Genomic DNA, 13,654 nt, shown 5'->3' on the forward strand with positions numbered 1-13,654 from the left:
GATGGCAGGCAATATCAGGTGGTTGTTTTGATCTCAGTACCATCCATCTTTGTCATCCTTCTGGAGGGTGGTGTCCTCGTCAATCCAAACGAGGTCAGGGAGGGAATCGTTGGGGTCTGGCGGCAGAGTCCCCATAGAAGGAGGTGGAAGTCCCATGGCTAATATGGGGGCACCATAGTCCTGGCTGGCCACTTCTTGAGCGGTCACATCAGTAGCCCGATTGCCCCTAGTACTAGGGTCTTTTCCTTTCTGGTGACCGGGGACATGCAAACTGTCAGGAGCCTGCCGATCTCGGGAAAATTCTTGACTTTTTTTCCCTCTGCTGTTCTAAATCCCCTTTCCTGGTATATCGGACCTTGAATATGGACAGTGCTAAAAGCATATAGGCTGTCCGTAAAAATGGTGACTCTCTTCCCTTTTGCTTGTTCCAGAGCCTCTATTAGGGCAATCAATTCTGCTTTTTGTGCAGACGTGTTTGAGGGAAGTGTCTTAGCCCACATTGTCTGTCCTGAATCATTAACTATAGCAGCTCCCGCCTTCCTTTGTCCACCTTTTACATAGCTGCTCTCAACAGTGAAGCATACCAGCTCACTGTTGTTTAGCGACACATCAGTTAAGTCTTTTCGAGCCACCAGGGCCTCAGCCAGTATCTCACTGCAATCATGGAGAGGGTGGTCCTTCTCTGGGTTAGGTAGAAGCGTGGCTGGATTCATTAAGCAAGGGGTCTGAACACGCACCCATGGAGTATCAAGCAGCAGGGCCTGGTAATGTGTCAAACAGGCATTGGAGATTCACTTACGGGGCGGCTATTTTAAAACACCTTCAATGGCGTGGGGGGTGTAAACCCAGAGTTCTGTCCATACTTCAACTTGTCGGCGTCACGGACGAGGAGGGCATTGGCTGCAATGATGCGGAGGCAAGGTGGCTACCCAGAGGCCACCGGGTCTAATCACTTTGAAAGGTATGCCACCGGTCGCTTCCATGGTCCCCATTGTTGCGTCAAAATCCCCTTTCCTATTCCTTGCTTTTCATCAACAAACAGCTGGAATGGCTTCTTTGGGTTAGGCAGGGCAAGGTCTGGGGCTTTTAGTAGGGCCCGCCTGAGTGTCTGGAAAGCCTGTTTCATTGGCTCAGTCCAAGTCCAGGCTGGGGTCTCTCTATTTTTTTTTTTTTTTTTTTTTCAGCGGCATGCTACTGCAGTTATATTTTAGAACAAAGGGAGATGATTACCAGAGACCAACTTTTGATGTCTCAAAACATTCCATCAGAGTCTGCACTTGGGACTATTTTGTAAAATGACACTTACATGATGTCAAATGAAACAACGGATTTTTAAAAAAGATCATGGCAAGTAATACTGAGAAGAGAGGCTAGTAAGCATAAATTTTCACTTTGTGGACTTCCTTGTCGTCGCACTCCCTCTGTTTGTTGTAGTAATAGAAAGTATTGTCCCTTCTCTGAAGCTTCTTCACATATCCTGTCTCTGGCCAATGATCTACCACAGAAACTTGCGTCACTTGTTTATATTCAATTTCATCTCGATATCCTGCTTGTTGAAATCTGTACAGATTTTCTATCTCTTCTGACCATTTTTTGGCACGACTTATTGATTTTGGTTTCACGTCGGAACTAGCCATGGCTACACAGGTCTTCTTACCAATTACTTCCTCGGGTCCTGCTCGCAGGGGTAACCCTCGCTCGGCCATTCTTGAGAGGCCGGGGCGCCCCGCCCAGGAGCTTGCAAGCGAGCCCAGGGGTGCTCGTGCTCTCCACGAGAAAGCCTGTTTCATTGGCTCAGTCCAAGTCCAGGCTGGGGTCTCTCTATTATTAAATACCTTTTCAGCTGCTTTCAGTAAGTCTTGTATTGCCTGTTCTCTTAACCCCTCTATCTTTTGTAATTTTCTTTTACTATCTGGGGCTGCCTGATTCACAAACGCTAGTAGAACTGCAGTGTGTGATTCCTCAGCCTGGGGGTCTATAGGTGTATATTGCTTAAAGGCTTCCATTACCTCTCTAGGAAGGCTGACGGGCTGTCAGTGGGCTCTTGCCTTACTAAATTTACCTTTGCCAAATTTGTCAGCTTCCTAGCTGCGGGCGGCAGGCCAGCCATTGGAGTCTGGCAGTACACTCGGAGACTCTCCCTACCTTCCACTCGCTCAAAATTCCCATTAGGCCACAACAGAGGAAACCCCTTGTCCACGAGATGAGGCTGGGCGGTTGGTCTCCCGTCGACCCCCGGGATCCGTTTCTGCACCTCTGCCAGGATTCGCTCCCGTTCTTCCGTAGTGAAGAACACCTGCAACAGCTGCTGACAACCATCCCAGGTGGGGTTATGAGTGAACAAAATGGAATCTAAGAGGTCAATGAGGCCTTGGGGTTTCTCTGAAAAAGGAGGATTTTGGGTTTACCAATTATACAGATCACTCGTGGAAAAGGGCCAGTACTGATAGGTTCACTCTCTGTCTGGGTTAGCAGGTCACACTTGGAAGAGGAGTGCCTGTACAGTAGATGAAGGTAACTCTGGGTCCCAATGATCTTGCTCACCCCTATTTCTTCTATTTCTTCTCAGGGTCGGTGTTCCCTTATCCCTTCTGATTCATTGGAGGGGAGGGCTCTTCCCCCCGGGGGAACCTGCAATGGAGGAGGGGCATATGGCAGGGGCCTAATTTCCGTCTCTAAGTCAATCAGGTTCGGGTACGAGGATTCCTGCAAGACAGGTTTTGGGTCCTTGTTCTTCTCGGCTTCTTCTGGGGGAGTGGGGGTTTCCACAACCAGGGCTTGTACATTAGGAGAATCAGGGAGTTTGTGAACAAAAGGTTTTAACCATTCAGGCGGATTTTCTACTAGATCTTGCCAGACCAAAACATATGGGACTTGGCCCGGGTGGCCCCAGGGATCAGGAGCCATAATTTGCTCTTTTACCGCCCAAATAATAGAAGGTTGAAAAGTTGCCTCTGGAGGCCATCCAACTTGGAAGGCGGGCCCATCTGCAGAGCAAAAGGTCATTAATTTACTCCTTGTAACCAGTAGTGACAGATCATACGCTCTAGCCCTGACATCTGAGAAATGATCAGTCATGAGAGAGAGTAGGGTAGATTTTCCTTGCCCCATAGCAAGAGTCAGAAGAAGGTCACCGAGAATTACCACCAAAAAATCCTATCGGGAGTGGTGGCGGCTAGGAGGTTGGGCTTGTGGTATGCTTCGTGGAACTATTTGAGTGCCTTAGTCATTGCACGGAAGTTTACTTGTTGGGGGCGGGCACCCTAAGGTTTTCCAGCCCGTTCTGTGACCCCCTTATCCTTTCACGGGAGTCTTCCAGTGGCAGGCGCCCTATTGGCTCTTAAGTGCCTGTCCCGTGCCCACACAGACGAGTTTTTATTTGGCCAGATTCTCGCTTTAGAATACAAGAAAAAAGAAAAGAGTTTCACCCTTTCGGGCTCCCGTTACTGGGGCTGACTTGTTGGGAGGCCTTCAGAATCCGCCACAGAGTAGCCCTGGCCGGGACTCGTCAGTTGCCCTGCCTGTTCACTGAAACACTCAGAAACAGAAATGAGGCTCCAAGGCTTTATAGGAGGAAGTAGGCAAGGACACACCAGAGAACAACGAGACAGGAGACAATGCCAGCTGTTTTACAGACGCGAAAGGGCATAGAAAAACACATAGACAGACAAACATCGGCCAACAACAAAGACCTGGGGTGCGGGACCCTCTGAGTCTCCCTATCCTCTGGAACAAGGGTCACCTTACCGAATGGCGTCCACTGTTCCCCAGATCCGGGTTTAGGAGAAGAGGTCTCTTTCCTGCAGTGCTGGCTGCTTTCCAGCGTGCTTGCTGGCCTCGGCCTCACACAATCCCGAACTGCCAATCCGTTCCCTCATGGAAAGCTTTCCCTTACGCCAGACACCTTCTTGCCTTTTAGCAGGACCTCGGATTTACACTGGCATTTTCCAGACCTGCCTGAGCACCGGTGCTATTACCTGTCCTTTTTCCCCTTTGTTCCAAAGAGCGTTTTTCCCCAGTCAAGGGATCCCAGACGAGCCACCAAGTGTTCTGTCCGTAGTCCGGATCCCTGATCCGGAAAGAAGATTCCTCGAGACAATGCAACTTGCAGTAGGGGAATTTATTACTGACTCGAGCCAGGGCTTCCTGCCCTCACCAAGGGTGTGAGGACGAAAAGGCCCAGAGACCCAGTTCTCTCGGGTATTTATTGGGTACAATCGGGTAGTTGTCGCAATGGATTGGTTACACAGTTGCAAGGCAATTTTTGTTGGCCCAATCCTTGTGGGCTTTCAGCTTTCCCCTGATAGGTTCTCTTTTTCTGGCTAGGCACATGTGGATTGGCAGGCTCTAGGTGGCCTGATAATTATGTTACTCTGGGAAACCAGGCCTATTCCTAATCTAGGCTGCCTGTCATGGCGTTAGCCATGACAGCCTCACAGTAGAATCTAAACATACTGCAAAGTAGAGAATATGATAAAAATGGAGGTGCACAGATATAGAAAAGCATATACTGGTTACAAGGGAGGAGGGGAAGAGGGCAGGGCAATACAGATGGAGGTGTGGGAGGCAGGCAGTGATAGTTAGGTGGAAGTTGAGCTCAGGGATGCATTGTACAACATGGGGAATAGAGCCAGGACTTTGTCATAACTATAAATGGAAAGCAAGCTTTAACAGTTGTATAATAAGAAGGAAAAAGAAAGAAAGAGGGGGGATGAAGGAGGGAAGAAAGGAAGGAAAAGAATGGCGTTTTTGGAGATCAAAAAGCCAATACCGATTAGGCCCTTTTTTGGCAAAGGAATGTATTTTATTTTATTTTATTTATTTTTATTTGTAGGTATTTAATTTCCAATATTGTGGTGGTTTTTTGCAATACATTGACATGAATCACCCGTGGCTGTACCTGTGTTCCCCATCCTGATTCCCCCTCCCACCTCCCTCCCCATCATATCCCTCTGGGTCAGCACAGTGCACCAGCACTGAGCATCCTGGCTTATGCATCAAACATGGACTGGCTATCCCTTTCACATATGATAATATACATGTTTCAATGCCATTCTTTCAGACCATCACACCCTCGCTGTCTCCCATAGAGTCCAAAAGACTGTTCTGTAAATCTGTGTCTCTTTTGCGACCTCCCATAGAGGGTTATCATCTCCATCTTCCTACATTCATTATATATGCCTTAGTATAGTGTATTGGCATTTTCTTTTGTGACTTACTTCGCTCTGTATAATAGGCTCCAGTTTCATCCACCTCATTAGAATGGATTCACATGTGTTCTTTTTAATGGCTGAGCAATATTCTATTGTGTCTATGTACCACAGCTTTCTTACCCATTTGTCTGCTGATGGACATCTAGATTGCTTCCATTCCCTGGCTATTGTAAACAGTGCTGTGATGAACGTTGGGGGACACTTGTCTTTTTAACTTCTGGGTGAATCAGGATTAGAATGAGGAGAAACCTTGGTGACTATTAGCTTGTTAGTAGTAAACCCTGTAGATGTTTGGTTGAAGGACTGGGACAAAATTTGGAGATGGTTGTTTCAAACTGGCTGAGTGTGCTCAGATGGACATGTGGGGTGCTTTCCTGCTGGGGACATCTCTGGTTGCTCTGTTCTCACTGCAACAGAGGATTTTCTTTCCTTCCTTTCATTTCCCTTGTTTCTCTTTCTCCCTCTTTCCTCCCTACCTGACTTTCTTTCACAAACATTCAATTTGCTGTGCTGTTCTTTGTTGCTCAGCCATGTCCAACTCTTTTTGACCCCATGGACTGTAGCCCGACAGGCTCCTCTGTCCATGGGGATTCTCTAGGCAAGCATACTGGAGCAGGCTTCCATTCCACCGTCCAGGGGATCTTCCCAACCCAGGGATTGAATCCTGGTCTCCCATGAGGAAGGTGTATTTTTTTTTTTCTTTTTACTGGCTGAGCCATCAGGGAAAGCTTAAAATATGCTTCATCTGTCACTATTTTTTTCATATCTGTAAAATCAAATGGGGTTTATTTAAGGATTTCCATGTCTCTCCTTACTTTTAGAACACACAAAACGCAGTTATTCCAAGTATCTTAATGTCTCTGTCTGCAATTACTAATATATATGCCACTACTGCCTGCATTTCAGTTCTCAAGGGAATTTTAGTAGGATTTTTCTTACCTATATGAGATTTAATATATTTTAACTAGGTTTGGGTCTAATTCCATACTCTTCTGGTGAATTGGCTGCTCATGTTTTTAAACATGTCTTCATAAATTTAAAGGCCAGTGATACATCTATCCTATAAAGTGTTGGCTCACGCCTCTTTCCCATTTTCCAATCAGGTTTTAAGTTCTTCTCTAAATTTTAAAAGTCATGTTTGGGTTTGATTCTGGCATGCTTTTTCTACCTCTTAAAATGTTGAGCACTGTGATGGACCCTGGGTGAGTAAGAAACAAATGGACAACAGGATGTGAGCCCTTCATAGCAAACCCAGGAACACCCACTAAGCCATCTACTGTCCTCAGGGTTGCACCTCAGGCTGGTTGACCCTACGAGTCAATTGGAAAAACGAGGACTGAGGTGGAGCACAGAATATATTCCCCTTTCCTCCAGCCAACCAACTCAATGAGAGATGCACAGGAGAGGAGGACTCAGTGTTTCATCCAAGAAGCTGGAAGCTTGTGGCAGCTGCTCATGGAAATGAATTCCACCATGGTTTTGGCAGTGAGGTAACCTCCAAGGGAGCTTCCAGCAAGAAAACAAGATGAGAAAAGAGATTTGTGAGGGCGCTTGTTGAGAAGACCTTTACACACAAGGCTCACACAGCTCTGGGCAAGCTCCACCCCTTGCTGGGAATACTTATCAGCCACAGGTGGACATTTCCTGCATGGGAACCCCCAGCACAACCTGAAACATGCATTTCTCTGCCCCGTCCCCTTCACCCTGTTCAGACACAAGCCTGGGTACTACTCCTAGTGAGGTGACCCTGAGTCCTAGACTTGAAAGGAGACAGCTCTGTGTGGAGCAAGGGCAAGGGTATTCACTGCATTCTCACAGCCTGAAGACAAGGGTTTCTGACTGTAGACCAGAAAATGGAGGCGAGCTACCGGAACACTGAGACAAGGAGGCGGGATGGAAAGGTTTCTGTCGGCTGGCCCAGAAATCAATGGGCTTCAAGGTGCATTAAGTCCACATTGCAGGAGGAACGAGCAATGATTCTCGCTTCCACAGGCACTTAAACACAACCTAGTTGTCACGGAAGGCGTTTAGGCATGATATGAAAATCTAGATAATGGTAAAAGCTGAGAGAGTACAGAATGAATGCACCAGGACTGTGGGTGTGGGGAAAGTTTGGGAGGAGATGCTCTCTGCCTGTTGTGTTACCCATCAGAGTTGACATAGACGTGAGTGTGGCAGGTGAGTTTAGAGGCCTCTTGAGGGCATTACTAATGCCTCATTTCTCCCAGCAAATCATCTGAATTGCTCCCCATCCTCAGGTAGACATATCAGGATGGGGCTTTGTGATGTCAAATCTCACCCAGGGCCACCATTGGCTAGGGAAGAGTCTTGCTGACCTCATAAAGCATGAGGGTGAGGATCCAGGGGGACGGGTATATATAGGGGTGATCAGGGGCTCTGAACAGACCACTGTGAGTCCTCCAAATGACTGAGGTGACTGGGAAGCTACAAAGTTCCACAGTAGTTATGGAACACCCACCTCCTTTTACCCAGGAGAAGATGAAGAACTCCTATCAATTGAGGTCCAGAAAAAAATTTCGAGGTGAACTGAACCCATCCAAACTCATCTTGCCCATTGACACCACCCCAAAAGACACTATCCCCTGTCCTTGCCTGACACATAACTCTTGTCTGCCCAGACCCCTTCTCCTGAAGCCATCGTTCCCACCTGTCTTCACACTCTTCCCTAAACATGTGCCATTCTTGCTCCCTGTCTTGTTTTCTCCAGGTGGCCAGGGTAACAGGGCGTGTGAATAATCCCATTCCAGCAAAGCTGCCCAAGAAAACTTCTCTGAAAACTCTCATCACAAAAAAGCGTAAGAAAATCAGATGCTCAAAGCTCTGTAGCCAGAGTTCCAAGGCGAATTAACAGCTTGATCAGAAGCAACCATTGGAGGTCCAAGAGACCATGGAGGCCCCTGCCATTCTAGGTAATGAGAAGGAACCAGAGGAGGTCCCAGAGACCATAGAGACCCCTGCCATTCCAGCTAATCAGAATGAACCAGAGGAGGTCCCAGAGACCACGGAGATCCCTGCCATTCCAGCTGGATCAGTGGGCAGCCAGTGACTTTGGGGCATGGCTAGACACCTCAGAAATGCTTGTCGGTCTGGCTGCTGAGTACTGGCCAAAAGTACAGATGCTGAATATTATAGCACCTGCATACACTAGTAATGAAAATAAAATAAAATCAAGCTGACGTGAAGTTATATTTGTCTCTGAGATCTCTGATAGTGGGGGGCAGAGAGGGCAGGGAAGGGATAAGTGTGTGAGGAGGGAGGGAGATGGCTTCTTTGGAGTTGGAAATGGGACCAGAGGTCCAGTTTGCCAGAAATTACGGGGAAGAACTGGTTCCAGACTGAGCTTCAAAGACACACTTCCCATGGGAGAAGAGGAAGAGGACTTGGAGTTTCTCTGTGTGAGTGCAGAGACGGACACTTAGCTGGTGAGCCATGTCGTGTGGGGGGGGGGGCAGTGCCATCTGTTCAAAAGGCATACAAAGGAGCTGCCCCATCAAAAGAATGGAATATTGACATTTGCAGCAACATGGAAGGTAGAATCTTGACTAAAATAACTCAGACATTGATAGACAAATACTGTATGATATCACTTATAGATGTTCTACCTGTAGTCCTGATCCCCGATCGGCAAAGGAGACTCCTTGAGACAATGCAACTTTCAGTAGGGGAATTTACTATGGACTCGAACCAGGGCCTCCTGCCCTCACCACGGGTGTGAGGACGAAAAGGCCCCTAGCCCCAGTTCTCTCGGGTATGTATTGGGTACAATAGGGTAGTTGGCGCAAGCAGATTGGTTACACAGTTGCAAGGCAATTTTTGTTGGCCCAATCCTTGTGGGCTTTCAGCTATCCCCTGATAGGTTCCCTTTTTCTTGCTAGGCACATGTTGATTGGCTGGCTCTAGGTGGCCTGATAATTATGCTCCTCTGGGAAACCAGGTCTATTCCTAATCTAGGCTGCCTATCATGGTGTTAGCGGTGACAGCCTCACATTTCCCCCCTGTCTTTGTACTTTTTGTAGAAGAACCTTTCTCTCCACCCTGTGAAATTGGCTGATATTGTTGTCTCAATACCACAATTTGGATAGTATTTAGGTGCTCACTAATAAATGAGACCAGACGGTTTAAAATGCATGGACAAAGGTCAGTAAGAATATTAATATTATGAGTGGACCCAGGAGCGTTGAAATCAAAGTGGTCAACCAGGGGGAGCGCTGAAACCAAGATTCAAACCAGCCTTGTTGCGCTTTTCATTCTCTCTTCCTCTGGGCTAGTCTCTCTCTTACTTTCTGGAGAGATTTTTGTACCACCCCTGAATGGTCGATAGAGAAACAGCATTCTTCTCCCAGTGCTGCACATAATCCTCTTTGTTGCAGAAACAACAAATCGAATCCTCTCTTATTCTGTAACACTACTTCAGCCAAGGAGCTCAATGTCTCCGTCTATTGCAGCCCTTAGTTGACTATACTGTTTATCTTGCAACGTTAAGGCTGCAATCTCACTTCCCGTTTTTAAGGACCCAATAGGACTGCCAAAGTCAGGGCAGTGATTGGTTCTCGTTTTACCCTATACTGACCCGATGGGTCTAACATAGGTTGCAGCTCTTCCTTTGAGTAATAGTTTAGCCGAGGGATCAGGTGGACTAGGACACAGAAATCTTGGGAGGCATTAAGTGCTGCCTTATGGACACACGGGGTTAGTCCGGCGGAGCAAGTCTACCACCGGTTTTCTGGCAGAAGTACCCACTGGTGAGTAGAATTGGGGAGGCTAGTCCTAGGGACTGAATTATTATCACCTAGGTGTTGATAAGTCTTAGGGATAGTTCCTATACAGGTGCCTATCCTCGTAATGGAGCCTACTGTCAACCAGCCAGACCAAGGTTGTTGCTGCCGTCTGCAGGCCGAGACATATTATAGCAAAGCCAGCAACCGACTGTTAAGTCCGGATGAGAGGCATTTAGGGTGAGATAGGCCGAGGAGATCATTTTCATTAGGGTGTCTGGTGCTGGGGACATGTTAACCCTGGGGGGTCCCACGGTGCATGGAGTCGATCTATTAGGGAGTCTTTGGGGTTGTCCTATCACCTGGTTTGGTACTAACGCTACTTTCAGTACCAAAAAGAGCGGTCCCTGTTTTAATTTAAGCTCAAACAGGAATCCTGTGTCATAGCCAGTCTTGTAAAGACGGAGGCCCCAAGCGCGGCCAACATCCCACCTGGGAATTTTTTTTCCTTTGTCTGTGAATTTGATCTGTAATGGGAAACATTGCCCGGGACTCTCTTAGTTGGACATTTCTGGGAATTCGGGGGTGACTTTTCCTGAATGAGATCCTTGTTGGAGTTAGTGAGCCAATGGACTGTTCCCGTGATTTCGCAACCCCAAGCGGCGCAATAAAAAGAGTCAACTCCCCCACATTTTTCAATTTGCTTCTGATCCTTTCCTCCCCCCAGGCAGACATAGACAGGCACCTGTTCATAGTACTGTGGGCCTTTTTGCTCACAGTTACAGGTGAACAACCTGAAAGAGCCGTGGGCCAATAACTTGGTCAGTTGGTGGGGACCAAACCCTTTACCATCAGCCGCCAGCACGCACAAATCAAAGGTCAGTACTGGCCACCATGTCCCTTTGGGGGCCACGTTGGAACTCGAATTAAGCACTTCTCCAGTCTCAGGATTGTAGATCACCCAAGTCAGGTTAGCTGGCTGAAGGGGGTTGTGGCTGGTTGCTCCTGGGCCGGTGATAACTGTTATCAGCAGGAGAGTTAAGAGGGCTCCCGTCATAGGAGTTTCAGTTTCAAAGGATTTGACAGGTGAGTTCTTGCCTCCCATTCTGTTTGTGCCTTCTCTTGTTCTTCAGGGGTGGCTTGTCGCACGTGATTGCAGTGAGCCCAGGGCCCGATCCAGTCGACCTTAACAGCAGTAGGAATGGTAAGGAGAACAACATAAGGCACTTTTCATCTAGGTTCTAATGCTTTAGATTGGTGTCATTTTACCCAAAGCCAATCACCCGGGCTAATATTACGTGAGGGGATGGTCCCCTTGCTTGGACCCTTGTGTATCTCTCAAATTAATTTCCAAACATGGCTATGCACCTTACTTAATGCCATCAGCGTTTGCTGGAATTGTCCCAAGGTAGGGGGTGGTAGGCATTTTTCCTTGAATATAGGACACACAGGAGGGGGTCTTCTATACAGAATCTCAAAAGGGTTAAGATTCAGCTTATAACGGGTGTTAAATGCTCAAAAGACTGGGAAGGGAAGGAGGGTCACCCAGTCCCGGCCAGTCTCTATTGCCAACTTTGTCAAAGGTTTTTTAGTGTCCGATTCATTCTCTCAACCTGTGCTGAGCTCTGGGGATTATATTCACAATGTAACTTCCATTTTGTCCCCCTTGTACAATCTGGCTCACAAAGGCAGGTCCGTTATCAGAGCCCATAGTCACTGTCAGCCCGTGCCTAGGCACTATCTCTCCTAAGATCTTGTTAGCAACCACTGTTGCTGTCTCTCCCTTAGTGTGGAAGGCTTCTACCCACCCCGAGGTGGTGTCTACAAGAACCAACGGATAGAGATACCCGTACTTACCTGGCCTTACCTCAGTGAAATCTATCTCTCAGTGTTGCCCTGCCTCTTTCCCTCAGTACCTCAACCCAGTGTGCTGCCTTTTCTCTGTCTTCATCAGCTGGCATGCTTTGCAAGCCTGGATTATCTCTCTTACAGTTGCATTTTGTCGAGGGAAGCTCAGGCAGGCCGTCTGGAGAAGTGTCAAGGTCTTTTTGTCCCCCAAGTGTGTAGTTGTGTGCAGGTGTTCACATAGGTGACGACCCAGGATGGCAGGCAATATCAGGTGGTTGTTTTGATCTCAGTACCATCCATCTTTGTCATCCTTCTGGATGACGGTATCCTCATTAATCCAAACGAGGTCAGGGAGGGAATAGTCGGGTACTGGCGGCAGAGTCCCCATAGAAGGAGGTGGAAGTCCCATGGCTAATATGCAGGCGGCGTAGTCCCGGCTGGCCGCTTCTTGAGTGGCCGCATCAGCAGCCCGATTGCCCCGTGTAATAGGGTCTTTTCCTTTCTGGTGACCGGGGACATGTACAATTGTTACTGCCCTGGGCAGTTGAACAGCTTTCAGGAGCATGCGGATCTTGGGCAAATTCTTGACTTTTTTTGCCTCCACTGTTCTAAATCCTCTCTCCTGGTATATCGGGCCTTGAATATGGACAGTGCCAAAAGCATATAGGCTGTCCGTAAAAATGGTGACTCTCTTCCCTTTTGCTTGTTCCAGAGCCTCTATTAGGGCAATCAATTCTGCTTTTTGTGCAGACGTGTTTGAGGGAAGTGTCTTAGCCCACATTGTCTGTCCTGAATCATTAACTATAGCAGCTCCCGCCTTCCTTTGTCCATCTTTTACATAGCTGCTCTCATCAGTGAAGCATACTAGTTCACTGTTGTTTAGCGACATATCAGTTAAGTCTTTTCGAGCCACCAGGGCCTCAGCCAGTATCTCACTGTAAATCATGGAGAGGGCGGTCTTCTCTGGGTTAGGTAGAAGCGTGGCTGGATTCAGGAAGCAAGGGGTCTGAAAACGCACCCATGGGGCATCAAGCAGCAGGGCCTGGTAATGTGTCAAACGGGCATTTAAGATTCACTTACCCAGCGGCTGCTTTAAAACCACTTCGATGGCGTGGGGGGTGTAAACCCAGAGTTGCTGTCCATACGTCAACTTGTCGGCATCACGGACGAGGAGGGCACTGGCTGCAATGATGCGGAGGCAAGGGGACCACCCAGAGGCCACCGGGTCTAATCGCTTTGAAAGGTATGCCACCGGCCGCTTCCATGGTCCCCATTGTTGCATCAAGTCCCCCTTTCCTACTCCTTGCTTTTCATCTACAAACAGCTAGAATGGCTTCTTTGGGTTAGGCAGGGCAAGGGCTGGGGCTTCTAGTGGGGCCCATCTGAGTGTCTGGAAAGCCTGTTTCATTGGCTCAGTCCAAGTCCAGTTTGGGGCCTCTTTACTTCACTCATACAAGGGCCGGGCCTTCTCAGCAAACCCCGTGATCGACAGTCTACAATATCCAACAGTCCACAAAAACTCTCTCACCTGGCGAGGGGTCTTGGGCTCTGGTATCTGCAATTTTGTTTGCTTCATGGCCTGGGTTAGCCACCTTTGCCCCTGCCTGATCTTATACCCCAAATAGGTGACCTCTTGCTGGGATATTTGCGCCTTCTTTGCACTAGCACGATATCCCAAGGTGCCTAGAGTCTGTAAGAGGTCACTGGTGGCACGGCTGCATGCCTCCTCTGTGGTTCCAGGCAACATAAGGTCATCCACATATTGCAGCAGGATGACCTCTGGGTGGTGAGTCCGATATTCATAGAGGTCCTCACTCAAAGCCTCATTAAACAAGGTAGGGGAGTTTCTGAACCCTT

The 13,654-nt window shown here is 48.0% G+C and overlaps 1 protein-coding gene across 1 annotated transcript; it reads right to left on the reverse strand.

The window, feature by feature from the left end:
* Positions 1-1,182: 1,182 nt before the first annotated feature.
* LOC122435034 (meiosis expressed gene 1 protein homolog) lies at positions 1,183-1,729 on the reverse strand. The gene has a single exon (XM_043458876.1). It carries the CDS (start codon positions 1,704-1,706, stop codon positions 1,371-1,373), a length of 336 nt encoding a protein of 111 aa, XP_043314811.1. The 5' UTR covers positions 1,707-1,729; the 3' UTR covers positions 1,183-1,370.
* Positions 1,730-13,654: the final 11,925 nt, after the last annotated feature.

This window comes from Cervus canadensis, chromosome X (genome assembly GCF_019320065.1).
Source record: "Cervus canadensis isolate Bull #8, Minnesota chromosome X, ASM1932006v1, whole genome shotgun sequence".
In the NCBI taxonomy this organism is placed as follows: domain Eukaryota; kingdom Metazoa; phylum Chordata; class Mammalia; order Artiodactyla; family Cervidae; genus Cervus; species Cervus canadensis.